The sequence below is a fragment of the Trachypithecus francoisi genome, unplaced genomic scaffold (genome assembly GCF_009764315.1).
Source record: "Trachypithecus francoisi isolate TF-2019V2 unplaced genomic scaffold, Tfra_2.0 Lachesis_group1, whole genome shotgun sequence".
Lineage (NCBI taxonomy): Eukaryota > Metazoa > Chordata > Mammalia > Primates > Cercopithecidae > Trachypithecus > Trachypithecus francoisi.
Window position 1 is genome coordinate 30,670,074 of NW_022681454.1, and position 27,847 is coordinate 30,697,920.

Here is a 27,847-nt window from a genome sequence, read left to right on the forward strand (position 1 = left end):
CACCTCCAATCTTTATTAACTATGATAATAATTATCCAAAAAAAATTTTGGTTAACCAACATTTATTTATTTTTTTCTCAGCCCTATCATATAAAATGAAAGTAAACAATTTTCTAACAGCTGTTTTAAAATAAAGCACTTATTTAATCATTTGAGTAAAGAGATACTTTCATTTGGACTAATGATAGTGAAGGGAATGTTAACACATCTGTTGTAAAACATTTTTCACTGATCTTTTATTTTTCTTGTCTACTCTTTTGTAAAACCTTTCATAAGTCAAGCAAATTTCACTAGAATTTAAGTGTGCTTCTAGAAAAAATGTCTTTATGTAGAGGGAAGTCAAGAAACATGGAAAGAAAACCAAACACTTTAAAAAGGAAAAAAGGAAAAGGTTCCTAAACGTGGTTTTGTTTTGTGTTGTTTTGTTAATTTGGCTCTAAAGGAGGGAAATACCAGGCCAGGCACAGTGGCTCATGCCTATAATCTCAGCAATTTCGCAGGTTGAGGAGGGCAGATCACTTGAGATCAGGAGTTCGAGACCAGCCAAATTAGGAGTTCTGACCAAACCTCATCTCTACTAAAAATACAAAAAATAGCCAGGTTTGGTGGTGCACACCTGTAGTGCCAGCTACTCAGGAGGCTGAGGCACGAGAATCACTTGAACCCAGGAGACAGAGGTTGCAATGAGCCAAGATCGTTGCTCCAGCCTGGGTGACAAAGCGAGACCCTCCTCAAAAAATAAAATAAAACAAAATAAATAAAAAGAAGAAAATATGTATTTTTTTGCAGATTTTGTCAAGTAATGTTAGTCATATGCTAGAGCTTGATGTTAATGAACAAATTGGAGAAATGGTTTGGACATCTGGGAAGTCCATACCTCGACATAACAATCCATTTATCTCATGTGGTTAGCAAATCAAATAATGTGTGAATTAAACAAATAAATGATACATACAGTTTGACATATCTGATCTTTAAGAAAACTCACTGGAAATATTTTAAAGCTAAATATAACATTTTCATACTTTCTCTCAGTCAATACAAAGATCCATGTATCTCCAGCCCCAAGCCAAGGACCTGGAGTAGAGTGAGGGTCTGGGATTCTGACAGGATGCAAAACTCAGCCTACTTAAAATCCTTCCTGGTGCAGAACTGTCTTCAAGTCTTAATGAGTCTAGTGTGCTCTCCTATAACAAATGATGCCTCTAATGGGTTCTGAATTGTGTAAGGCAGCTTCTGGAAACATGAAATTCCTCTCTAAACCTGGGCTTTCCTTGTTATTTCTAATGATTCTATCTGTTATCTATCTGTCACTTCTTGTTGAGGTCATTGTAACGGCATCTAGCAGCATCTGCCCACCTACCATCTACCCTGCCTAGTAAAAACAAAAATAGCCGGGCGCGGTGGCTCAAGCCTGTAATCCCAGCACTTTGGGAGGGCGAGACGGGCGGATCACGAGGTCAGGAGATTGAGACCATCCTGGCTAACACTGTGAAACCCCGTCTCTACTAAAAAAAAAAAAAAATACAAAAAACTAGCCCAGCGAGGTGGCGGGCGCCTGTAGTCTCTACTCGGGAGGCTGAGGCAGGAGAATGGCGTGAACCCGGGAGGCGGAGCTTGCAGTGAGCTGAGATCCGGCCACTGCACTCCAGCCCAGGCAACAGAGTGAGACTCCGTCTCAAAAAAAAAAAAAAAAAAAAAAAAAAAAAAGTCTGTTTCTGAGAGATAATCTGACTTCTTAGGAAAACATATAATTTTCCCCACTTTCCGAAATGTGTAGTTTTAGGGAGGTTGTGTCATTCTTTTCACTAAGTATTAAAATTTGTGACTCTGTGGCATCTATGTCCTGTGCTATTCAGATTTTTTTCTGTTTCTCTGCAGACTGTAGATTATTTTGATGGTTACGAGTAGCAGTAATTGACCTCTAAATAACTCAGCTGTTATATTTTAAGAAGAAGCAATGTGTTGTGGTGGGAAAACAGTAAGTTGAAAGTCAAAACACTTATTCTTTGGCTTCAGCTTTCTCTTAGCTTGGACCCCTTCGCTGTTCCATCCTCCTTGCTATATGATTGAGGTGGTAAATTAAAGAGATGAACTTCATGTGGGAAGTACTTCATGTGTTATGAATTGTTCTAACGTCGTTTGCTAGTATGATGTCTTAAAAACTGTCTACTTTCTCCCAGCACTTTGGGAGGCTGAGGTGGGTGGATCATTTGATGTCAGAAGTTCAAGACCGGCCTGGCCAACATGGTGAAACCCTGTTGTATTTTGAAACAATACAGAAGTTAGCCAGGTGGTAGTGGTGCGCGCCTGTAACTGAAGCTACTCAGGAGGCTGAGGCAGGAGAATCGCTTGAGCCTGAGAGGCAGAGGTTGAGGTAAGGCAAGATTGCGCCACTGCACTCCAGTCTGGGCAACAGAGTAAGATCCTGTCTCAAAAAAAAAAAAGAAAGAAAAGAAAAGAAAAAAACTGTCTGCTTTCAAGAGGGACATTAACCTTATGTCTAGGAAAGGATCTTAACTTTCTAATAAGATGCAATGATTCTGGGAAATAGCATAACTTGATTAAAATGGAAACCTCTGCAAGGAATGTTAAGCAAGAACAGGATTTGATGGATACCATTTTTTTACTTCCAGTCTTCTCAAGGTTTGATATGATTGATGGGGTGGGGGGGCATTGAGAAATACAGAAACAAACAAACAAAATCTCTAAAGAACTGGCTTTATTGTGGAAAATGCTTACAGAGAATATTATTTTCTTCTCCTACTGTCGATTTGTATTGATTTACTCAATGCCAGTTAAGATTTGTGATCAGGTGTCTTCCATCTTCACTGAGATCAAAATTTAAAAGAACAGTACTAAGGCATAAAAGAATATTCTAAACAAATCCTTCAGTGAAAGACTAAGAAGAGTTACTAATTGTGAAAGGTTTTCCTTTATAATGCCACAAAAAAATAGGACAGTTTAAAAGTATGCCTTTTATGGAAAGAAGAAAGAATTGCATTTGATGATTCTCTAAGATCCTGCAGAAATGTTGTGTTGAAAAAATTCATAATATATGCATGCGTAATTAAAATAAGAAAATATGTAAACAAAGAAAAATACTTTTGTGCTCATGCCCTTCTTTAATAAGGTTGCTTCGTAATACAGATTGCATTTGTTAATCATTGGTATTTCTTTTGAAGATTCACTTTAGTCAACCAAATTGGAAGTTTTGATTACTTGTGATGAATCTCTTGTAGCCCTTCTTGATTATTTTTCTAAATTTGATGACAAACACTGCAACATGTCTTAGCCAATTAGGCTTGTCAACTTCCACTGTGGTGCCCAATCAAGTGTTTTACTTTGGAAATGACAGGAGATCCTTATTAAAAATCATGCTTCTTGGATAGAGATGTGGCAGCTTGCATGCATATGATGGCAGAGAAGACAAGCTGCCTTTCGTTAAAAGCAATAGAGGAAATCAATTTTGGCATAAAATACTCCAGACTATGAAGTAAAGACTGAAGGAAAGAACTGAAGAGCATCTCACTTATAACTGATTGGAGATTCAGTCAATCTATTTAATAAATGAGTATAATCTCTTATGAGCTGTAGGTAGTTTAGGTACACGAGTTAAAAAGTAAGAAGACTCATTTGAGCAAGAATATAGAATTACAAGCTGTTTATAAATGCATCTCAAATAAGAGGAAAACAAGTGCAAGGAATTTCAAACTCAAAACACAAATTAATCCCTGAAAAGCAGCCACCTGTACAAGTCACTGTGTAAGTGAACTGACATATTGTGTGAGACATAAATGTGGAGAGATGATTGGAGATAATTCTGGGTCATTTCTGCAGGGAATGACAATCACATTCATTTTTTTTTTTTTCTATTTCAGAAGCTAAATTCCTGATTATTTTCCCATGCCCTTGCTATTCACTATCGTAAGAAAAGAGGAACAATTTGAATTTGTTGAAGCAGTGGGGAAAAAGGGAAATATTTTGAATAAAAAGCAGACCTGATTTTACACTTTGCATTTCTATGCTTTTTCTCCCCCTGTTCAAAGCATTTAGGTCAGGTTAAAAAATAAATAAATAAATAAAGTATCCCAAGATAGCAAATATTCTCAAAGAACTTGCAGTTTATTCATTTAAACCAACTAGATTACCAAAAGTATTAATAAAATTTGTCAATAATTCGATTTTTACAATGCATCTGAAATACTTATTTGAGAAACAGACACTTTAGGGTAAAAAATAAAGTGGGAAAGTACTTTGTTATTTTGATGAAAAAATTAAGAGAATCTGCTCACTTAGAAGTCAAATGGCAGCATGGGCAACTGGAGTAAATAATTAACCTTACATTTTACCTACAGGAAAGGGTCAGATGGTTCTAGATTTCCTGTGTAGGACACTAGAATTTCCGTGTGAACGCTTAGTCAAGGGCATAAAAATCCCAGGACACTGTTTCAATAATCGATGGGCCAACAAATGTCAATAGTTCAGTTACCCATCATTGAAGGAAAAAATGACAAACATTAGTGGAGAGACTTCATTTAGGAGATTTAGCCGAGTAAAATGTCTAAAATATCCTATACAAATGTTAAACTACAGGGGATGGTGTGTGGAAGCAAAAGCAGAAAGTGTACATATCTTGGGAATAATTTAAATAACTTCCTCTTCTATTTTAAATGAATCTATGGATTGTGCATATGCACATCTCACTGATTCCACTGGTTACAAATATATTTTCAGAGGTCAAATTTGTCAGTCTTTAAGTCCTAAGCCTTATAATAAAATGATACCATGTGACAATAACTGGAATGCAGTCATATTATGTTCTTTTGTTTGGCAATGAAAAACAATAAAACATTTTAAATAAAACCCTCCAGGTTACTGTCTCAGAACCTATTGAAGTAGTACAGGTTTTTCTCTCTCCCATTCTCTCTTTCTCAAACAAAGTCTGTAAAAACATTTTTAATATTTAGAAAATACATAACCATTCTCCAAAGACAGACACATGCTTTCAATTATACATACAGGTAATTATTAACTGTCATCTTTAATCTTGTTTCCTAAGAATTCTTTGGACATAATTTAGCCTTTTAGAAGTAAAAGTCATTTCCCATTCCATTGGATAGTACCATTAATTAGGAGTACATGCTAGTTCATCCAAAGTTTAATAACTTACCTATATTCACCCAGTACATTACATTCAGATAATATGGCCAATGCATTTTGATGTGAACACATCAGCACATATTAGGTCATTTGGCATGGTGGGGTGGGGGGGGTGAGGGGATATGGGCTAGGGTGGGCAGGTGTATGATATTGCTAGTATGCTTATACCTATAATTACTGGTTCCTTGCTTTTTACTTTTTACCACATAATGTGCTGTCAATTTGGTTCTACTTATGAGTCACCCCATGTCTTAGAATGTATTTTAAATATAAGGTTTTGCATATTTGCATTCTATGAATAATGTATAAGCAGGAAGAAATTCAATTGGCAAAAGCACACCACTTCTGGAATAATTTATAAATCCAGAAAATTGTCTATTTGGATTTAATAATTTTTCTTATGGATGTGGAAAATATTAACACCCACACAAATTTACCTGTGTATTTAGAGCTTCTAATTGAGAATAGCTTCATGTCCCTGACCTGTAACAAACACACATATATCTGTTTCATCTACACACTTAAATGTATCATTTTGTCTACTTTCCTATTCTATAATGTGGGATGTCTTTGCAAAACCTTATCTTTCATGCACATGAGATTAAAAGCTGTCCTGTGGAATGATGAGCTAGAGGGTGTTGGGAAATGAGAAATAAGATGGTAAGGAATATATATATTTCCTCCAATTTCATATAGATCAGGGGAGCCTGTTGAGGAGTGTCAAATCCTAATGGCTTATTCTCCTTGGATTTCAGACTCAAGGCCTCTTCCAGATGTAGCCCTGACTGGGAAGTGCACTCGTGAGTGTGATGAGTATGGCCACTCAGACTCCTGCTGGATGCCAGTCCGCACTTCTCCAGAGAGGAAGAAGAGCCAGCCTAAACTCTCCACTTTCATGCCTGTTGATGAACGAGGAAGCCAGGAAAAGTTGGCCAATGGGGATGCCGCCATCATGGGTGACCGCAACAGAAACCTCCTGAACAAAAAGTTGACCTCATCCTATGAGACCTTCAGTGCAGCTAGTTTCAGCAAAAATGAGGAAGCCAACCCTGAGGATATTCCCCTTACAAAAACAGGGGAATATAAGCCATCTCCTGTCAATACTCTCACTAGAAGAGAAGTTTACCTGTAGGCTATAAAGGAGCAACAGCAAAGTTCTTTACATGTATGAAAAGGAGAATAAGGGGCAAAAAAACCTTACAAAGCAAAACGTTTAATCACAAAGAGGGGGCTACCAAAGAGACAAAGCTTTGCCTGCCACTTCTGCCTCCAGATCAGGCCTTTAGTGATACTGTTAGCCTGATTCTACTGTACAATGTAGAAACCATCCTTGTTACTTGCATGTCTAACCCCTTCACTGATTCCCAACACTCACTTTCTCTTCCCCAACCTTCTCCAAAAAAAAAAAAAAAGAAGAAAAGAAAAAAAAGGGGGGGATAGTTGCAAGTTTCTTCCACAGTAACTGTACGAAGCCTGATTAGCAGAACACAACACACTTTCATTATCCCTAAGCTGAAGCATGATTTTAGTCACTTTGATTTTGTTCGAGTGTCATCCGGCTGGTCAAAAATAAGCAGGACAGATAAAATGTATTTCAGACATACCATCAGAATATGGTTTATCACCATCAAAGGCAATCCTCTGAAAGTGATAGAGTCCCTCTAAAGGTACAGTCCTTAGAAAGAGGGACTATATTAAAAAGCATTTTGGGAAGATCAAAGCTTTAATATTCCAACAAAGACTAAGAGCAAAACAATACTCAGTGGGTGATTGCAGTCCTAAATTGCCATATGTTGTTATTTTCAGGTTAAGAGCATCAACTTCAATTCCATACCTTCACCAAATATTCTCAGTATACATGCAGTCTTGATTACATGTATCAATTTCACTAATTATGACTTAAAAAATTATATATATTTTTTCAGAACAAGACCACTATTATTAACTAACTTGAACAATTGTATCATCCAGAGGCCAAAGATCATATGGCAGATCAGGGAAATCATAAAGTTGATTTGGTCTTGACGTGGAAAACCATTAAGCAACAAAAGCAACTGAACCCATGTATGCACAGAAACAATCAAACACTAGTTCATTTTATAGTGCCCAGTAAAATGTTCCTTCTTTTAAAATGGATTTTATTTGAAAGCTCAGAAAATGAAAACTAGTGAGATATATTTTTGGTATTATAATAGGCAATTGGTTGAGGTTCAAGTTTAGTTTCAGGTAATATTATCAGGGAAGATTCCATGTTTTAAAATAGTATTTATGGGTCATGGATAGGTTAAGAAAGATGCATTGCCATATAGTCTTGTTAGTTAAGTCCACGATGATCATTTTAGAATCCAGGCTATGCTTACTGCTCTTTTTATCCACATTTTAAATTACAATTGCATTTTTTTAACTTGTTCAGTGCACACTTTCATGCACCACAAGTGCATTAATTTTGAATTGTGTGCAGTATAGAAATATTTTGAGACTAACAACATTGAAACAAGGTGACACCCTGGTTGACTTTATCACTAATGTGATTTGAACATTATTTAATATATGTTTTAAACAAATCTAGACTGAACATGAAAGAAAGGAGTTTTAGGCAATGACATTTTTCACAGGATGTATATCGCAAAGGTAAAAGCAGAGTTTTTCCAGTGCAATAAGAAGAAACAGAATATGCAGATTTTGAGCTACTGGCTCTATAGAGGATAACCTAATATGGCTGAATATTGAGCTGGGACATTCAGACAAAAGTGACAATCCATGGACAGAATAGGGAATAACAGGTGTGAGGAGAACAAACTCTCATCACTGAATGTTTGTAAGCTGGTTAAGGCATAGCCTTGATGGCTCTCTAGCAAACTGTAGAAACAATTTAGCTTTGGGTAGTTTCATGCTTTGCAGAATTTCTTAGACTATAAAGTGACACAGCCTGGAATATAGGTTGATAATTCAGTATAGGTCCTCAAAATACTTTGAAAACAACTTCTCTGTTTGATGGGGTACTCTTTGGGGGTCATTTCCTCATGCTCTTTCTTAAATGGAGTTTTCATTTTGATGTTAGTTTATGTATAATAGGTAGGATGCAAAAAGATATGTAATTGAAACAAAAAACATTGGACTAAAATATCAGTAATTGAACATGTTTATGTTTGATTATTATTTACACTATGGAAAGATGCAATTCTAGTACTTTGTTAGGAAACTGCATTAAAGCAGTTCTGCCTTGTATAATCTGTATGTACCTATTAAGACAAAATACTTCTAAAGATACTTATGAAATGTATACATATTTTTTCTTGCACGTTACAAAGAAAATACTCAATTGCATAACACAGATGTTTGACAAACTTTTTTTTTTAAATGCATTTCTTTCTTTCATGAGACATTGAAACCACTGATAGCTCATTTCACTCTATCTTAAACCCTTCTCTTGTCTATAAAACTAATACGGGTCACACCGGACCTTCGGATTAATTGGATCCACATTTCCAATGATGTTTGCACCCCATTCAAGATAGCCATGCCATTGTCATTTAACTCGTGAACCTCTCTTTAGAACTAAAATGGGTGTGAAAGAATAAAATTCAGTGTACTGTAAGTATTCACAGTAATTCTAGTAGAATTAGCTATCATAACATGTTTATTATATAATGAGCTGGCATGACACAGAAATATATTTTGTGTTTGTATGACTTTTATTTTGAATAGGTTAAATCTGGTGCCACTCCATATATAGAGTGCTTTTGAAAAAAAAAATCAATAAAAAGAAACAAAAAAAATAAATAAATGAGTGAATGCAAAATAAGCAACTGTGCCTTTTATACCTGTTGTTACGGTAAAAAAACGGTTGTTGGGTTTGGACAATGAGGGGAAATGGGCTATTCCCAACTTTTTTGATCCTGTATATTTGTCCATGTTTATTTTCTGAAAATAATAAATAATATATTAAAAATTTGCCTTCTGACAAACTCAGATAATGGACCAGTCTTAAATATTGTTATGTCATAAAGCAAAATTAAGGCAGTAATATGGGCTGCTTAAATCTGACTAAGAAGATGAAAGCATTTATTGTAAGTGTAACACAGAGATACTATCAGGAGTGAAATCAGTCCATTTTGCAAGGTAAAATATTGATTTAGAATTTTATCCTTTATTTCTTTTTTGTTGTGTTTCTTTTAGCTACAGTTTCATTTTGGTTGTACAGGATATAAACCATATTTGTTTTCTGTACACAAGACTCTCAAGTGAATTTTGCATGCATTATACATTAGGACACATTTATAAATTAATGAGTAACTATATAAATTTATGTGTATTAAAATGTCTGTAGCTTCAGTCTAAAATCTACTGCTCTTTCTGAATCTCCAGATATCATTTCTGTATGGTTTCTGACTGGCCTGCTGCCTGAGTTTCAGAAAACAAGGGAGGCATTATTTTTATGGGAAGAGGAACTAAGATGGTACTGAGGATGTCTGACTAAAACCCTACCCTAGGAAGCTGTCTTGTAGGAATACAGAATAAAACACACAGACCAGAAGAAATTGACGAGAATCAAACAGCCATCCAAAAATAGTCATGAGAAATCCAAAGACCTAAATAATCTTAGGTATATGCTATTAGTGATAAATAAGAAAATGTGTCCTTAAGCAAAAAAAAAAAAAAAAAACAGTGAGGATGATCATGAATATAGTAAAGCTTGTTAGTTGTGACCTAGGTGAAGATATAATGATGACATCTGGAGGAAGGCATCATTTGTTCAGCTACCTAGGGTTTACTTTCAGACTTTTCCTACATTTAAAGCACTTGCATTCAGTGTGGTACGATCTGTTTGTAATGTTAATCATTGCCTATTGTTCTGCTACTTGGATGTTGATAGTGAAGCAGAGAACAATTTATCATCGTTTATTATGAGTCACTATGCACGCAACTATGCTTAACATGGCGAAATGTATTAAACACTCGTCCAACTATTTATGAAATATTTTACATAATTTAATTTGCTTTTGTACAGTTTTATGTAAATAAATTGCTTGTCATTTTTGTCTCTGCAAATTAAAATATAACATGGTCAAATGGTTTCACACTTGTAAGTGTACTTCTCTGTTGACAGGTAATTCAGTTTTGATTGGACTAAAAGTGAATGGATGCATGTACCAGTTTGATTTAAGATGGTTTGATTCCTTATAAATTAAGACACAGCAAGGAAGCTAATGTGACAGCAATTGTTGATTTAGGGGGGATTATGCTTAACTGTCACATTACTTTGCCTCATAATGAAATAGAACTCAGATCCTTAAGTTTCATCAAAATAATTCCTGAGACATTTACCTAACTAGCTTATTATCTTAAAGTGTATGGCAGAAAAAGGAACTTACTATCATTAATATGAAGATTGATTTATTTTCAGAGGCATCTACAGAAATTTCACTTTTAAGACAAAAGTAATCCTAAGTCAAAATGTGTCTTTGTTTAGGAAATACACGTTTTTCATCTAAATTAATAACAAATACAAAAAAGTTATTGACTTTAAAAAATCATGTGAAATCATAGAGTAAATATAGAAAAAATACAATTTTTCTTTGATTACTTATTTTTTCTGTAATGGACTTTCTAGACTTTTTACATTTTTTCTATATTTTATTATCTATTTTTAATCATTCCACTTACTATTTGTTATAAAATTACGTTCCTATTATAGTTATCTTTTTTATTTATTAAATTGACATCTATTCGAGTAAGCATCTTCTCTTCTTCAATCTCTCAGTCATGGCCTTTTTTCCAACTCAGAGACTTAAAAGAGAAAGAAAATACTTTCTGTATCTTCTAACAGATTGCTTGGAATTTCTGTCCCATCTCACAACAGCAATGCTAAAATCTACCAGTGCAAAAAAACATTCTAAGGATCTTTGCCTGTGGCTTCTCTACGGGGTTTTTTCTCCTTTCTTATGTGAAAATTTAATATATTTTATTTATATTAGATGACGTATACTTTCTTGAATCAAAGATATCTTTGTAAATTGAGTTTGACTGGCAGCCTTTCTTAAGAAGGAATTAGGGTGAAGTATGGTGATACAATCTACTTCAAGTTGGAATGGGGGGTGAAGAAATTATACGTCCATTCATTTTGGCTTTCTGCTTTTCTAGTGGTGAGAACTAAACATGAGTACATATTTTGATGGAACAGTACATAAAATGAGATCACTATGAAGTAGACTTTAAATTTTCACATAAGAGAGGGGAAAAAACGTGGCTAACAAGCTGCACAGCACTGCTTCCAAGGCATAGATTTGATTATTTTACCGTCTCTGATTCTTTGGAAGAATTTCACCTCATAACTTAGAAGTTTGACTTTAGCACAATGACCTGTTCACCACAATATTTTACATTTACTATAAGATTTATCTCAAAAGTCTCATATCTATAATGTAAACTGTAGTTAGATAAGCCATTTATGAAGGTAGATTTTACTTTTATTTATTTTTACTTATTTTTAAATTTATTTTAATTAATTAATTTTTAGAGACAGGGCTTTATTCCATCTCCAGGCTGGATGCAGTTGTTCAATTGTAATTCACCATCACCTGGAACTTCTGTGCTCAACGGATCCTCCCATCTCAGCCTCTCTGCCAAGTAGCTATGACTATAGATGGGTGCCACCACCCTGCCCAGGTAATTTTGTTTTTGTAGAGGCAGGGTCTTGCTATGTTGCTCAGGCTGGTCTTGAACTCCTTGCCTCGAGTGATCTTCCTGCCTCAGCCTTCTCTATTGTTGAGATTATAGCCACTGTGTCTGGCAGATTTTACTTTTAATAATTCTCAGGTTAATAAAAATTTGAACACAAAGTTCTACTAATATTAACATTTTTCTCTCCACTGGCTTATGTACTAATCCAAACATTTTACATGATTTACCATGGTGACAAGAAAAAAAAAAAAAAACTTTTCACATTTACCTGAATAAAATAATGATTTGTTAAAGTGGGAATTTCAGGAAGAGTACACTAATTATGCAGATAGACATCTAATTATCTTCACTTGACATTGCACAGCACACTCTGGCAGTAATTGTAACTTGTATAGTATTTCAGACAGCAAATTGTAAATCTTGAAAACCTCATAGCCAAATTTCATCCTGCTTAATACCCTTGACCTAGTCTATCAGGCAATGACGATTTATTTGGTGGACCTTGGCTTGATAAAAAGTCAGTCTAGCTTTGGGAACTCAAATGATCATGACCAACAGTCAGCATTATCAAAATTGATCAGATAGTGGTAGAATTCCCAAATTGACTTTAGTTTTCATTCGGCTGATTTCACAGAGAAATGGTCTATTGAGCTTTTATCTTTTTTATTTTCTTTTTGTATCTTTAACTTTTTCGTGTCCTCATTCCAAAGCCTTTAGCTTGCAGTGAGCTGAGATCCGGCCACTGCACTCCAGTCCGGGCGACAGAGCGAGACTCCGCCTCAAAAAAAAAAAAAAAAAAAAAAAAAGAAAAGAAAAGCAAACCTCACCTTCCCAGCAGACAAGGGGATGTTAGGTAGCTAACCAAGGTCTAGAGGATTTGCAACCCAATCAGCTTTATTTTAATGTAAATTTACAGTATCAGCTAACTTGAGCTCTTAAGAAACCGAGTGAATAGGGACTGAACTTATGCTTGTTTATTTTCTCTTATCTTTATCCTTTACTCTAAAACTTGTTTATAAACTGCAGGAAGGAAAAGTGATTAGCCAAGATAATATAAAATTAAGCTGCAGGGAGTGAGGAATGGATATGAATGTAAAATGTGGAAAGCTATTTATATTTTCCTTTAACTCTAATTTTATTTTTTCCTGTTGTGTTTCTGGTTAAATGTAAATTTTCTTCATTCATTGATTTTAATATCTGTGACCCACACAGAAATAATTTTGTTTATTTATTGAACCTCCTGTGGGAAGATGCTTGATAGATTATAAATGTAAAATTGTCCCCAACACTACCAGATGATACTAAAAGATTTATAGTTTATTCATGATGTTCAGTTTTGTTTTTTCCATTAAGTTATCATGGTTCAAATGACCCATTACCAAAAAGGTCATAAGAAGGATGTATGAGATCAACCGAGTAATTTCAGATATAATCTTAAAGATTAGAATGAGTTTTGAAAGACAAAAGTGTTAATGAGTGGGCCTACTTTAAAAAAAAAAAAGTGCATTAAAGAAATCCTTGATAAGAAAACTAAAAAATAAAAATAAAAACCAGATTTGTTAATTCTGTCAATTTAACTATAAGTGCATTACAATATCCCAGACTTAGTAAAATTGTCATAACTTGATAGGACCATGTCATTTTTTTCTGTGTGCTGTATATGATATTACACAAAATCTATTTACTGCAATTTTATGGATTGTTATAAAAATTTGACTGCATATTTAAACCATTTTATAATACATTTATGTAGAGGAAGTGAGAGCAAAAGAGTAGAAAGAAAGAAAGTAAGTAGTTGCATAGATTATTTATTTATAGTTTTACCACCTGGCTTTAGTAGGAATATAATTATTTAAATGCTTTTCCAGACCCTACGGTACAGCTGGGATATGCTAGAACAGCTATTTCTTAAACTGGTGTTTGAGGTTCACTGAGAGAAGACAGACTTTTAGGGGACAAGGTATTCTGTAAGAATTTTTTAGTTTTATTAATATAATGATCAAAGTAATATTTCAGCATATTTTTTCTTTTCCCTTTCTTTCCTTTATTTGTTTGTTTGTTTGTTTTTGAGACAGGGTCTTACTCTGTCACCAGGCTGGAGTGCAGTGGCGCATTCTTGGCTCACTGCAACCTCCATCTCCCAGGTTCAAGCAATTCTTCTGCCTCAGCCTCCCGAGTAGCCAGGACTGCAAGTGCGCACCACCATGCCCAGCTAATTTTTGTATTTTTAGTAGAGATGGGGTTTCACCATGTTAGCCAGGATGATCTCAATCTCCTGACCTCGTGATCCACCCACCTTGACCTCGCAAAGTGCTGGGATTACAGGCATGGGCCACCGTGCCCAGCTGAAACTGAATTTCATAGAATGAAAGTTTGCTTTGTATGTCAATGTTTACTCAGTATTGTGTGAAAAACTGTATTCTCTGGAGTTTGAAAATATTGTTTTTTTCTTCACAAGAGTCCATATTTTACTCAGTTGTGAGAACCACCAAATCAGAGAAATGGATAAGTAGCAAAGTAGTAAACAATGTGAGTTATTGGAGTAGAATATATTAGCATATACAGAGAGTGACAAACTTTTTCTATAAAGGGCCAGGTTATAAATATTTTAGGCTTTGTAATTCAAGATGCAAAATGAAGCATATTGTGTAGGTACTTACACAATATGTATTGTATGGCACAAAAGAATAACATCTGAAGATTTTTTTCTTCGATCACTTAGATGCATAAATGCCATTCTTCATTGAGAAGACATACAAAATAGGCAGTGGGGCTGGATTTGGCCAATAGATTTTAGTTTACTGACCCTGGTATACCCAAAATGATTTCAACTAATATGAATTTTAGGATTTATTACTAAAATTTCTCCTTTTATGCCTTCTTTAAATATGTTCCCATTTGCCTAGAACAGTACTGGTTTATGGCTTTTCCAACACGTCCATTATTATTCATGCTTAAAAGTTAAATTATGGGGTCACCCTAGTTATCAGAGTCTTTCCTTCTCATTGACCAGCTTCCCACTGACTAGTTATGTAAAAAATCTCAGCCCTAGATCACAGGAGTGATCTAGAGAAGCAGGTCAATGTGCACAAAATCCTCAGGCTACTGGAAAAGAGCTCATATCCTAATGCAGTAATCATCCTCCGCTTAAAAAGGTAAAAAAATAAAAAAGAGTTTCTTGTTCTAGAAGGGCCCACTTGGGATTAGAGGTGAGAGATTTGCTATTTTCTATTGGATCAAAAATTTTAACATACTTGTATTTAAATGTCATGGATAAGTTCTTATTATATTGTGTTAAATAAAAAAAGTATGAAGTTTCATATTTAGAGCATGATATGCACAAAATAAAAAGAAGAAATACTGCGATGAACATAACAGCATTCTTGGAGCTTACTTATAATTATTATTTGTGTTTTCCAAATTGTACACAATGAATATAGTTTACATTAACAATATGAAAAAGTGGACATTTTGATAATATTTTAAAATTATGGGTAGTTCAGTGAATTAACTTAAAAATAGTAAAAGACACCACTTCATGTTAAAGCACTGGACATTGTTTATCTAATCATGCCCCCAAAGAAAATTGCATTTCAAAAATGTTAAATTATCATTTTCTTATGACATTTCACATTAGCTATTTTCTATCCCAGCAAAGTGAATGACATGCTAAATAACTTCAGAGATTGTTTTTAAACTAATGCAAAGGAAATAATATTCATATGAAAGCTAAATGTGAACATTTTTAACTTGGTAAATTAAATGTGAAGCTTATATTTTGAGGGAAGTATTATACAGCACACAATCATACCAAAAACAATCAACTACTACAATAAACCTATTATGTAGGTGATCAACATAGAAACTATGAATAGGTGCTTCAGCACATTCACTGGATATTTCTATTTGGATTCATTCACCAGTATAACTATCTCTAAAGCCTCCATCTGGGAATTATTATAGATTTCAGCTTTGTTGTAGATGGGGTGAGTTGATTTTGTTGAACCTCCAAAAGTGAAGCTATCGAAAAAACTACTATGTAAGTCTATGTCTAGTCTAAGAAACAATGTTCTCATTGCCTAAAATAATCTGGAAATATAGTTGAAGGAAAAAAGGATAAATTCTCAGTTGAATGGGACAGGTACTGAGATACTGTCCATCCATAGATGATTAAGAAATGAAAAATGGAAATTGGGAACAATGATACCATATTGGAAAATTTGCTTCAAGGCTACAGATGTTATTGGCAAAGACAGGATGAAATGGATGAGCAATCTAGCTCTTATCTAGAGAAAGTCAGTCTCCAGTGAACCATATTTTTTTGTATGCCTCTGCTATGTCAATTACTGGGGCTCAGAGAGAGATGTTTAGTATACTGCCTGTTGATTTCTTTCCTTAAATTGCCCAGAACACTCCAAACTCATTATTTCTATTTTTCTCTACATTTTATTAGATGAAAACAAATAGTGTAACAGGTGGTTTGTTTTTTCTCTCTGCTTGGGATTTGTATGTGCTTCTCAGCCAGCATTTTGTTATCCTCAGGTTTAAAGGCTCTAAGTCATCAGAGAATCACTCCCACTTGATTATAAATATAAGTCAGATGATTATAATGACAGTGTCACAGGTGGAAAAATAATCTTCATTCTATTGTAATCAAGCCCAACACTGACAAAGAATCATACATTGCTTTGGTGTTTCAATTGAGATGAGGGTACCAATTTATACTTTAACTCTTCAAGAAGGGCAAGAAGAAATGTATACAGAAGAATATCTTCAGGGTTAATTTCAACCTGAGTTGCAAATATAAAATCCTGATTATTCAGGATAGTGAATCAAAGCTGAATTACCAGAAGTTAATTTGAAAACAGCATTTGCATTGCTTGTTTTCACTGGACTCATCACAAAATAAATAAAAATAAAAAAAGTAAAAGGGCTTGCTCTCTGCCATACTTATTCACCCACACCATGATGGGAAAGAATTCCTGGAGGTATCACTCTTCTCACACAGATTTACAATCTCCAGCATGGAGGAATTAGGTAGAACAGATATATTTCACTCATACCATGGTCAACGTCTATCTAGGAAAGTCTAGATGTTCCTATTAACTCAAAATGTGTTTTTAGCTGTAATTTGATTCTGTTTTAACCAATATGAAGTCCTGCTTATAACTGTGTGAGGCAGAGAAAAATTTCTAGGCTGAGATTCAAATCAGAAAGCATACTGCAATAAGCAACATCTTCTCAAGGATGTGATACAATCTCTCAGTCTTCTCCAAGTGTGATACTATCTCTCAGTCTTCTCTGATGACCAATTGGAAAAGTCATGTAGGAAAATAGTCACTTGTCATTCTAGCTTTTAAAGGTGTTTATCCTCATTATCAAATACATAAGAATAATGTAATTAAGGAAACACTTTCTAAAAATGTATCATAACCTTGCAGAAAAGTTGCTTATATTTTTTCCTGAATTTTTTTTGACTTTGTGCATTTCTTCCATGAAATGTGGATGTAATTTATTAGCTTAACAAAAATAAATGAGATATATACAATGTTGGATGTTTGGGTACAGTGGTGAGCAAGATATGGCTTGCTCCTTCTCTTATAGAGTTATAATCTAGGTGGGAGGTAATCCAGAGGAAAAATCATCAAAATTACCAAGAACCACATAACACTTGGTACATGGTATGTTCAAAGAAAATAAAGGTTCTTTGGACTAATGTGTGGGACATCTATCTTGAATTTCTGCAGCAAGAATAGCCACTGAGAGAAAGAGGCATCCACAATTAGGAATGATAATGCACAGTTGGGAGAAGGATGAAGAGATTTTCAGGCAAAGATAGCAGCATATGTAGGCTAGAGGATCTGAGAGAACAAGAAGACGTGAAGAACTGAAAGTGGTTTTTGATCAGGAAATGATAGAGAAGGAATGAACATGAAGGAGGAGTTTGGGGAATGAAGGATGAGGGTGTAGGAAATTAAATGTAACAGGGATAGTGGTAAGAAGATGAACCCCCAAATGGTTGCTCTCTGTCTCCCTTCCTGGAAAAAAATCTGAATATTTTATGATTAAAGAATTACATTATTTGGTGCTGTCTCAAAGAATTGAGGCGTTCTAAGGTTGTCTCCATAGTTGTGAGAAGTACGAAAGTTCAGGGTCTATCTCAGCAGCTGAAAAACCTTCCCTCAGGGAACTGAATGGTTATTCATTATACCATCCGGGTTTAACACTTCTATTCATTCGTAGCTGTGATGGTTAATACTGAGTGTCAACTTGATTGGATTGACGGATGCAAAGTATTGATCCTGGCTGTGTCTGTGACCACGTTGCCAAAGGAAATTAACATTTGAATCAGTGGCCTGGGAAATGCAGACTCACCCTTAATCTGGGTGGGCACCATCTAATCAGCTGTCAGCATAGCCAGAAAAGAAAGCAGGCAGAAAAAAACGTGAAAAGGCTAGACTGTCTTAGCCTCCTAGCCTACATCTTTCTCCCACACTGGATGCTTCCTGCTCTCAAACATCAGACTCTAAATTCTTCAGCTTTGGGACTCAAACTGGCTTCCTTGCTCCTTAGCTTGCAGATGGCCTATTATGGGACCCTTGTGATCACATGAGTTAGTATTATTTAATAAACTCATACACACACACACATATGTAGTCTATTAGTTCTGTCCCTCTAGAGAACCCTGACTAATAAACTATCTTAGTCTGTTCAGGCTGCTACCACAAAGTGTCATAGACTGAGAAGCTTATGGACAACAGAAATGTATTCCTTACAGTTCTAAAAGTTGGAAGTCTGAGACCAGGGTGCCAGCATGGTCGGGTTCTGGTGAGAGGTTTCTTCTAGGTTGCATTTCTTATGTTTTATTGTATTCTCAGATAACTTAAGGAAGATGAGAGAACTCTCTGGGGTTTCTTTTATAAGGGCATTAATACCATTTATGATGGCTCTACTTTCATGACCTAATTACCTCCCAATCCTTAATACTTTCACATTGGGATTAGGATTTTAACATATGAATTTGGAGGGAGGCACAGACATTTAGTCCTTAATAATCCCTTTATGCCTTGGATTCCTTGATGTCTTCTTGGCCACAGCTGTCACTTGGCTCATCTTTGCCTCTGCTTCCATAATTCCTATTGTGGCCTTAGTTGTTCTTTTTAGACATGCTTCATCCAACAGGGTAGCCACTAGCCATATGTAGCTATTTAAATCTGAATTTAATTTAATTAACCTTCTCCAGCCTGTGTTTCATTGGACAGGCTTGTTACGATCTGACAGTAGACAGAATGATTGAGTGCATAGACTGCTGGTCATCCTACTGGCTGCTTTCAGGTCATCCTGCTGCCATCAGTTGAGTCCAGGATAAGGTGAAACAAAGTATGATGATACAACCACAGGAAATTCTTAAATCTGCTGCTTTGGGTCATAGAAAGAGATGACAGGCATTATATCTAGTAAAAGTGACATAGATAGATATAGTTATAAATAAAATCATAGTGACTGGTCTGTCTGAAGCAGCTGGGGAAGATGATAAAGAAGGTTCTTTAAAAGTCAGCATGCAAAGATTAAGAGGAGGTAAGAAAACCAATAAGGGGAAGATAAGTATCTGAAGCACAGGGAACAGGAATGCTAAAGGTTAAAGATATGAAAACAGAAAAATCGGAGTTAGTGCCTGCAAGTATTCAGAATTCCTAGAGCACATTTGAGAAGAGGGGCAGGGTGCCTACCATCCTATAATACAGCAATTTTGTAAGTGCCCTGCTTCTTAGCCCCATTTTTCACATCCACACTGTATATGATTAAATCTCTCTTCCCTGCTGTTTCGACACATCACTAATGGTGGACATCTGCTCATTTCATCAACCAAGCCTTTCTTCTGCCATCTTTTGGCAAAATCACTTCAGTTTTCCTTTGCCAGCTGTCTGTGGTTAAGCATCTCTATTTTCCCCTGGCCACATATTGGGTAGGGAATTCAAGCTGGGCCAATTTGATCCTCTGTCCAATTTGGAGGAGAACCCAGAGGCAGAAAATGGTTTGAGCTGACTGATTTCTAATTGTGAAGCTCTAAACATTATTCCTTATCTCAGCAGCCTTGAGCCCCAGAGCTGTATCCAAGGAGCCCTAAAAGAGTTTACCTAGCATCTGCCTTTTAGTGAGCATTTTAATCCTAAACCTGCAATACCTGCTTAATGGTATTGACTGTAGAATCGAAAGCAAGAAAATGCAGAAAACAAATGCATATTCCCAGCATTCTTTTCATATTGTTGTATCATCTGACCTCTCCAGTTGTATCTGGCCCAATTCTTCCCATGGCTACTCTGCTCTAGTTACTCATGTTTATTGTTTCTGAACTTGCCCTTTGTGTTTAAATCACTAAGCCATTTTTTCACATTATTCCCTCATCACAAAACATGTGCTTCCTGAAAACCTACTCAAATCCTGCCCATGGTGGTACAAGGCTTACATCAACCTTAGATTCCCTAGTACATACTTTGATTGTTTCAACTCAAAAATCATCTCTCTATTCCTCAAAACTCTGATTGAGGAGAGGAATATCATTTTTTTCATTTATCCTTTCCTGTATGAGAGAGTTTTACAAAACACTCTTAGTTTCTTGCCTCATATTCCACTCCTCCTCACAGCAGAATGACTTAATTTATGGAAGAAAAACAGACATTAGCCTATTTTATTTCTTGAATCCACACCTTTTAATTCAAAAGTATTAAATAAAAACAACAAAACAAAAAATACAACAAAAACAATGACAAAAATCAAAAGTATTGACCACAGCAGAATAATTTGATCTTTCACCTTCCTTAGTGGAATATTTGCTTCTTGCATTTATATCCCATCTTACAGAACTTGATACACACACACACACATACATATAGAGAGAGAGAGAGAGAGAGCGGGGGCGGGGAGGGAGAGACAAAGATGAAGATAGAGGTAGATACAGAAAATTAAAAGGTTTCTCAATATCTTTCCCGTATCTCTTATTACGCAAATGCTAATGACGAAATATTGGCACCCAAGATACTGATTGATAAATTCCTTACCATAATATCTTATCTTTGTTTTTGAGGTCTCCATCTTAAGAGAAACTATGTTGCAGCACTAAAGGATTTCTAGAGTGATGCTACATGTAGTCATAGAATAATTCTTGGAAGTAATTGAACACACGTTCTGCTAAATCATTCAGTATTTCAACAATTTCAGTGTTCATTAATGCACTAACGTTGAGTGACTACTTGCAGATTAATAGGTATTTTTATTCACTGCTCACAAAAAGGTACTATGATTTATAGTAATGCCAAGAGTCAAAAAAATAGATCATAATACATTTTTGAGTCTATTTCACTATTTATAATATCCTTCAACATAGCTTTGAATATGTTTCAGAATCTGTAATACTTAAGAAATAATACCCATAGTGTTTCTTTGAGAATAATATAAATTAATATATGCCAAAATTATATTTGTTTTAAACTTCTTTAGAGTCATTACTTATTTTACATGTTTTATTGAATTTATATAAAGAAGCAATTTCACTTACATCTCTAAACTGGGAGAGAAGAGGTGACTGTTTTATTTTGCCAAAGGAAAAAAAAAAATGATTGTTGAGCTCCTTCTTGAAATTTTGTGTGAATTTTGCTTAGCCACTCCTGTGTTGTAAAAGTAGTCAGTAAGGGTATCATATATGTCAAAACTTCTTCCATCCATTACTTAAGTAGGCTACTAAGAGAATAAGGTCTCTGATTTGCATTTGGCAAAAACAGAACTCTACCAATGCAACAGAAGCAATCATGACTTTCAGGATACTCTTTCAAGGAATGATGTACAGTCAGCACTGTCTTTTACAGTCAGCATAATAAACGATCTATAAGAGAAAATTTTAAATGACATTTCTACTGTAATTCCCATATGCCTTCTCTGTTGTTCTGGATATTTAATTTTAACACTAGACTTTCTTCTTCAGATCCTTTTTTCTTCTCTTCATGTTTTAATTCATTCAACATTTATGTATGTCTACGGTAAAAAAAGGTAAAGTTTAAACATGTGATTATTTGGTTACTCTCGGTTCACTCTGTGCAATTCAATTTCAGCTAATTTTCAAATTAAAAAAATTAATTTAGTGTATATATATGAACACACACATGTATACATATGTATATGATTTTCTGTATGTATGGAATGATTCCAAGAGTTTTATGATTAACTTATTTAACCTTCAAAACAATCTTATGAGAATGAATCATATCATCTTACTTTTCAAGTGAGTAAACTGAGACACAAAAAAATTCAGCAAATTGCTCAAGGTCACCAACAGTGGATTACAAATTCAAACCCAAGATTTTGGCCTCCAGAGTCTGTGCCCCTCGCCACTATGACTGACCCTTCATTTATTAATAAAAGTGAAGTCTCATTTGCTCCAGCTCTTCAGACGTATAAGGGTAGGGGACTCTTTACACACAACCTCTCAGAAGCGAAAGATAGGCTTTCTAAATCTCTGAATGAATGTATCTTTCAAAAAACATTTTCCATAAAACAAACACATTTCATTATCTTGCATAATCTACTGCCACTTCAGAGGCTGAGGAGAAGCTAACTTCAGGAGTGGTCCCAGGTGAACAGGGTACAGAGCTTTGTGGAACTGCATCTTTGCAAGGAGTCTTAAATAATTCTAGAGATTCTGTGAGCACAGTTTTGTGGCCTATTTAATACTACTGGGCTTCTGTGAATTATAGCTTCTATGTATATTTGTTTATAATTGATATAGTGTAAATTTTAAAGCTGTGGTTGATAAAAATTCAAGATATCAGGGTTGCCAAAAAATAAATTCAAGTCGGTCAATATGAGTATTCAAGTCCTAGAAATATGTGTCACATGGTCAAATTGAAGGTGAACTTGATTGTGGATAATATTAATTTACTAACTGAATACTCATTAATTTGAAGAGGGAAGGTATAATTTTTATTTTTGTAATCCCAAGTATGAATTCTGATGGCTTTCATATTATAGAATCAACAAATAGACAGGCTTTCCATCCAGATTCTAAGTCCAAGAGGACTTAGGACAACCTGTCTACATTATTCAATATTATATCACAATAAACTAACCCAGTTTATGACACGTAGTTGAGGCCCAGTAAGATGCGAAACTTGAAAGAAAGAAGAGAAGGCGGGAAGGAAGATAGCTTTTTCACTAATTTACAGAAAGCATAATTGAAAATGTGTTCTTAACCGTTGGTTCTATAATGTAATTATCCTGTAAATTAATGGACCTCAAATTTTTATTGTGACTATGTTCAGAAATTTCAGCCTGTTTTAGAAAGAATTTATTCACAAAATTGCTTCTTCATTCTAAACTTTCCCTGTTATGTTTTATAAAAAAGCACTTTGTCACAAGCATCTGTATGCATCTAAAATTTCCATAGGGACAATGTAAAAAATTATTTTAGTTAAACACAACGTTTTCTCTCTTTTTTGATTGTGAAATTTTGACTTCTACTATTATAAAATGGAGATAAATATGAATCATATTTAAAGCTTCTAAGACAATGAATAAAACAGATTCCACTTAATTACATTTGGATCTAGGCTCTAAGAAAATTCTGGTTGAGAGTCTCAAAACCAAGTTTGAGTTATTCCATATTCCAGTCAACATTCTCTTTCCTATCTCATTCATTCAACTATTTAAAAATGTTACCGCATGTCCCAGATCCTCATCCAAGGTTTGTTTGGGGTTTTTACACAAATAGTTTTTGTCTTCTAAGATAGAGGCTCTTTTCTGTGGTTGAAGACATGTCAGCAACTAGAGACTAAGCGGGCTCTTTGGGTCCATTTTGTATTCATGAACCCCTTCAAGCCCGTTGAGAAAAAGTCATCTTGTGATCCTAGCATGACTAATTTATTCTGGGTTGTGGTCACAACACTAGGGGCAAAAAAAAAAAAATCAAAATTCTTAGCTTTAGATGTTTTCGCTTTATGCTGTGCCACCATTGGAGATTTTTCTAAAAGTTAATGAGAACAGGACTTGTTTTACACAAGGTTTTCTTGTGAATATGCAGTGGGTGGAGGGATTTGAAGGTTAATGCATGAACAGAGTTCAGTCACGATGCTTATCCTTGTTTCTAGGCATTTTAGCTGAGTTATTTATACATAGATGAATTAGATATCCTGTTACTTTGAATAAGTGTCTATTTTTAATTAGGCAAGGTACATAAGCATTTTAATTAGGTATCTAAAGACATCATTTAAAAATTTTCCCCTCAGAAAATAAAAAAAATTGATTCCTTCTTTATTAAATATAGGGGTAGTAAAATCTTATGAATAGATTTTCAGCTCAAGAGATTGGAATCTTTTTGATATAATATACGCACAGATTATTTCCTCTTAAATTTATCTACGCTAATGAAGTGTATGAAAGTAATAAAGTTAAACCACAACTTGTTAAGTGTGCTGCAGTTCTCCAACATGACCAAGGAAAAAAACTTCTACATCTACGTTACTGCTGGTGCTCTGAATTAGAGCTTAGTTTGTTCATTTGCGTTTTCAATGTAAAGAATATAAGTGTGTGTGTGTGTGTGCCTGTGTTTATATGAGATGAAATGAGCAACAGTATCCTGCTCTACCACTGGATTACTTTAAATGGAGAAAATTGCAAATATTTTTGCACCAACCTAATAGGTACAAAAATTATTGCGGTTTTTTTCTATTACTTTCAATGGCAAAAACCGCAATGACTTTTGCACCAATCTAATATTAAACGAGGGCATAAAAGTAAGAGAAAAGATCTTTAACCATCAAATTGGAAAATAGATCTTGTGCTTTTCAAAACATCTTTAGCATATCAAAATCTCTGGGTTTTCTACATATTTTAATTGCAATCAACCAACTAAAATGTATTGTGTTATTGCTCATAATGCTTAGTTTTCTTAAATAGAAGTTAAACTCTGACTGAAATTATGGCCATGGCCTTCTAAATGGGAGTGGTGACAGGTGCTAAGGAAGCATCACTATGAAGCCCAGCTTTTCCACTCATTAGCTGTGGGGCCCGAGACACGTTACTTAACCTCTTAAAAACTTATTTTACTTATCCATGAAATGGATATTGGTTTCCACTTTGCGTGTGTTTTGAGAGTTGTGAAGAATTTAAAGGGGGATTTGCTATCAAGTGAGTACTCATTAAGGGTTAGTTATTATCATTCTATCATTTTTGCTCTTCAACCATTATTCCCTTTGTCTTTTTTCTGTTTTTTTCTTATTTCTATTAGCTCAGCCTTTAACCTAGACTGGCTTTACTATTTTATCTTACTCATACTTAGTTTACAAAAGCCCCATTTTACTATTTTAATACTAGTCAATGGGAATCAACTTGAGTCATCTGAGACTGTCTACTAAATTCCTTTATTATGTATGGAGTACAGCACATCTTTAATGATTTTTTTATCATAAATTTTAAAAAGCTTAAATTCCAGATATATTGGTTAATGCAAGCAATTTTAGATATAGGTTTTTGTAGGAACCTGTAAGGAAGACAAAATTTCATGCCTACCATCTTAGGGTTTTCAACTTGACCTGAGAAGTAAATTGACTTAAACTGATTAACAGGAGTAAAGCATGTAAAATTATTTAATGTAAGTTTTACATGACATGAGAGTCTCCAGAAGGAAATGAAGACTCAAACAAGTCCCAAAATCTAAATGCTTTTGTACTAGTTTCAACAGAGAGAGGCAATTGTGAAGTAGTGACTAGCCTATGTACAGAGGCTAAAGAAAAGTAAGAATTACTTTAACAGATTGTTAGTATAGAATTCTCTCAGTTTTAACTTTACTTTCTTGATGATAAAAATATTACATTCCTTCTGGTATGGAGAAGTCATCTTTTATACGGAGTATTTATCACCTGCTTTCAGGAAGAAAAAGAGGAGGGTCAAGAGCTCTCTCCTCGAAACGTGTGATTTTTTTAAAGTGCATACTGCTCAAAATAATCCTTACGTCAAAATAACATATGTTGTGGTAGTGTATTCTACCACCTTGCAGATCTAATCAAACTATCTATCTACCTGTTATCTATCTATCTATCTATCTATTTATTATACTTTAAGTTCTGGGGTACATGTGCAGAACGTGCAGGTTTGTTACATAAGTATACACAGGTCGTAGGGGTTTGCTGCACCCATTAATCCACCATCTACATTAGGTATTTCTCCAAATGCTATCCCTCCCCTAGTCCCCCACTCCCTGAGAGACCCTACTGTGTGATGTTCCAAACCATCTATATTTTTATTCATTCTTTCAGAAATTTTATTGAACGGGTCTTAAAAATCAAATGTGTTTTCATGAGGGAATATTTTTCACATTGTCTTTGTGTAACTGTGTCTTTTGTATGATCTTATTGTTGAAATAACTTTCAAATAACTGTATAATTTCTGATAAGAAGCAAAAGTGACCATAAAAACTAGCTGAAACCTAAGTAAATTATAACAAATGTCAGACTCTTGGCTGGGCGTGGTGGCTTACACCTGTAATCCCAGCACTTTGGGAGGCCGAGGTGGGTGGATCACAAGGTCAGAGGTTAAAGACCAGCCTGGACAATAGGGTGAAACCCCATCTCTACTAAAAAAAAAAAAAAAAAAAAAAAAAAAAGAAAAATAACTGGACGTGGTGGTGGGCGCCTGTAATCCAGAGCTACTCTGGAGGCTGAGGCAGAGAATTGCTTGAACCAGGAGACGGAGATTGCAGTGAGCCAAGATCGCGCCACTGCACTCCAGCCTGGGTGGCAGAGCAAGACTCCATCTCAAAAAAAAAAAAAAAAAGTAAAAAGTCAGACTCTTGAAGTATCTTCTCTCTGATGTATGGCTAAAGTTTCTGTGTATATCAGAAATGGAAAGGGATGTGATTTGGAGAAGCCTAATACTCTCTGGATACTCTCTGGGAACAAACATCATGTATTTTGTGGCACTATTTTTAGAAGACATCCTTTATCTCCTCAGGGTCTAGTTCAAAGAGCATCTCCCCTCTGAAACCATTCTGGATGGTGCAGAATTATTTGTTTCTTCATCTAAATCCTGATAGAATCATCTCTCTCTATTAAAAAAATACTTATCACATTGCATCTCAGTGATTGTTTCAATGCATGTATTTACCTTACTAGATTATTTCCAACAGGTAAGAGATTATATATTTTTCTCCTGTCCTAAGAGGGCACCCAGCCTAGAAACCCTCTGTGAATATTTATTTAATTGACCTGTTACCGTCATTAAGTTAGATGTCTGGTTACTCTTAAAAATTAATATGCAACCTACAGTCAGAGGGAAATTTCTTGTGTGCCCATTCTGGAAAATGTTGCCAAGAGTAAGAATTCATCCAGGACTACATAGATTGGCATGAGTTAGGGATTTAAGAAACATTCATCTAGGATGAAATTGTAAGCATATTGTATTTACATATCTTCATTCTCCCTAATTTTTGCCTCCTTAAATAGTCTAATATATTATGCATGTAAACAGAGGTATTTAGTTCAAATTCCTAAATTGAGTTGTTTTCATTTTTTCTTGTAGCTGCAGAATGTGTATTTATTAATAACACAAGAGAAGAGTTCCCAAAATGTACTCTGGTCACTTACCTGAGCTGCTTGCTCAGGGAAAACCATAGGTTGCTGAACTTTTTTTGTAGACCCTTGGGTTGCAAATAAACCAAACTTATCAGATTTTAAAAACTTTTAAAAATGTTTTATGGGATTATTCCTAAGAGTGAACAAGGCCTCCTTAGTAACAGAGGCAATTGGATTCAATCAGAGGGGTCTTTTACTACACAGAATCAAGATAATATCAAATTAAACCATTTTATATCCTCTCCTGATGCCCCTGAAAATTTAGTTCCCCAAATCTTATTTTCTCAAGGAACTAATGTTCTTCCGCAAAGTGAAATACCTGATTTTTTCTACTGGAAAAAAAAAAAAAACTGAAATATATAGTTAGCCTAACCTAAATAATT

General features: G+C 34.9%; 1 protein-coding gene across 1 annotated transcript in view; it reads left to right on the forward strand.

Annotated features, from left to right (window-relative positions):
* The window catches only part of PCDH7 (protocadherin 7), a 428,925-nt gene extending 418,685 nt beyond the window's left edge, over window positions 1-10,240 (forward strand). Inside the window, 1 exon segment of the mRNA XM_033213939.1 lies at window positions 5,919-10,240. Within this exon segment, the coding sequence (XP_033069830.1) occupies window positions 5,919-6,295 (377 nt within the window). The 3' untranslated portion in view covers window positions 6,296-10,240.
* The last annotated feature ends 17,607 nt before the right edge of the window (window positions 10,241-27,847 follow it).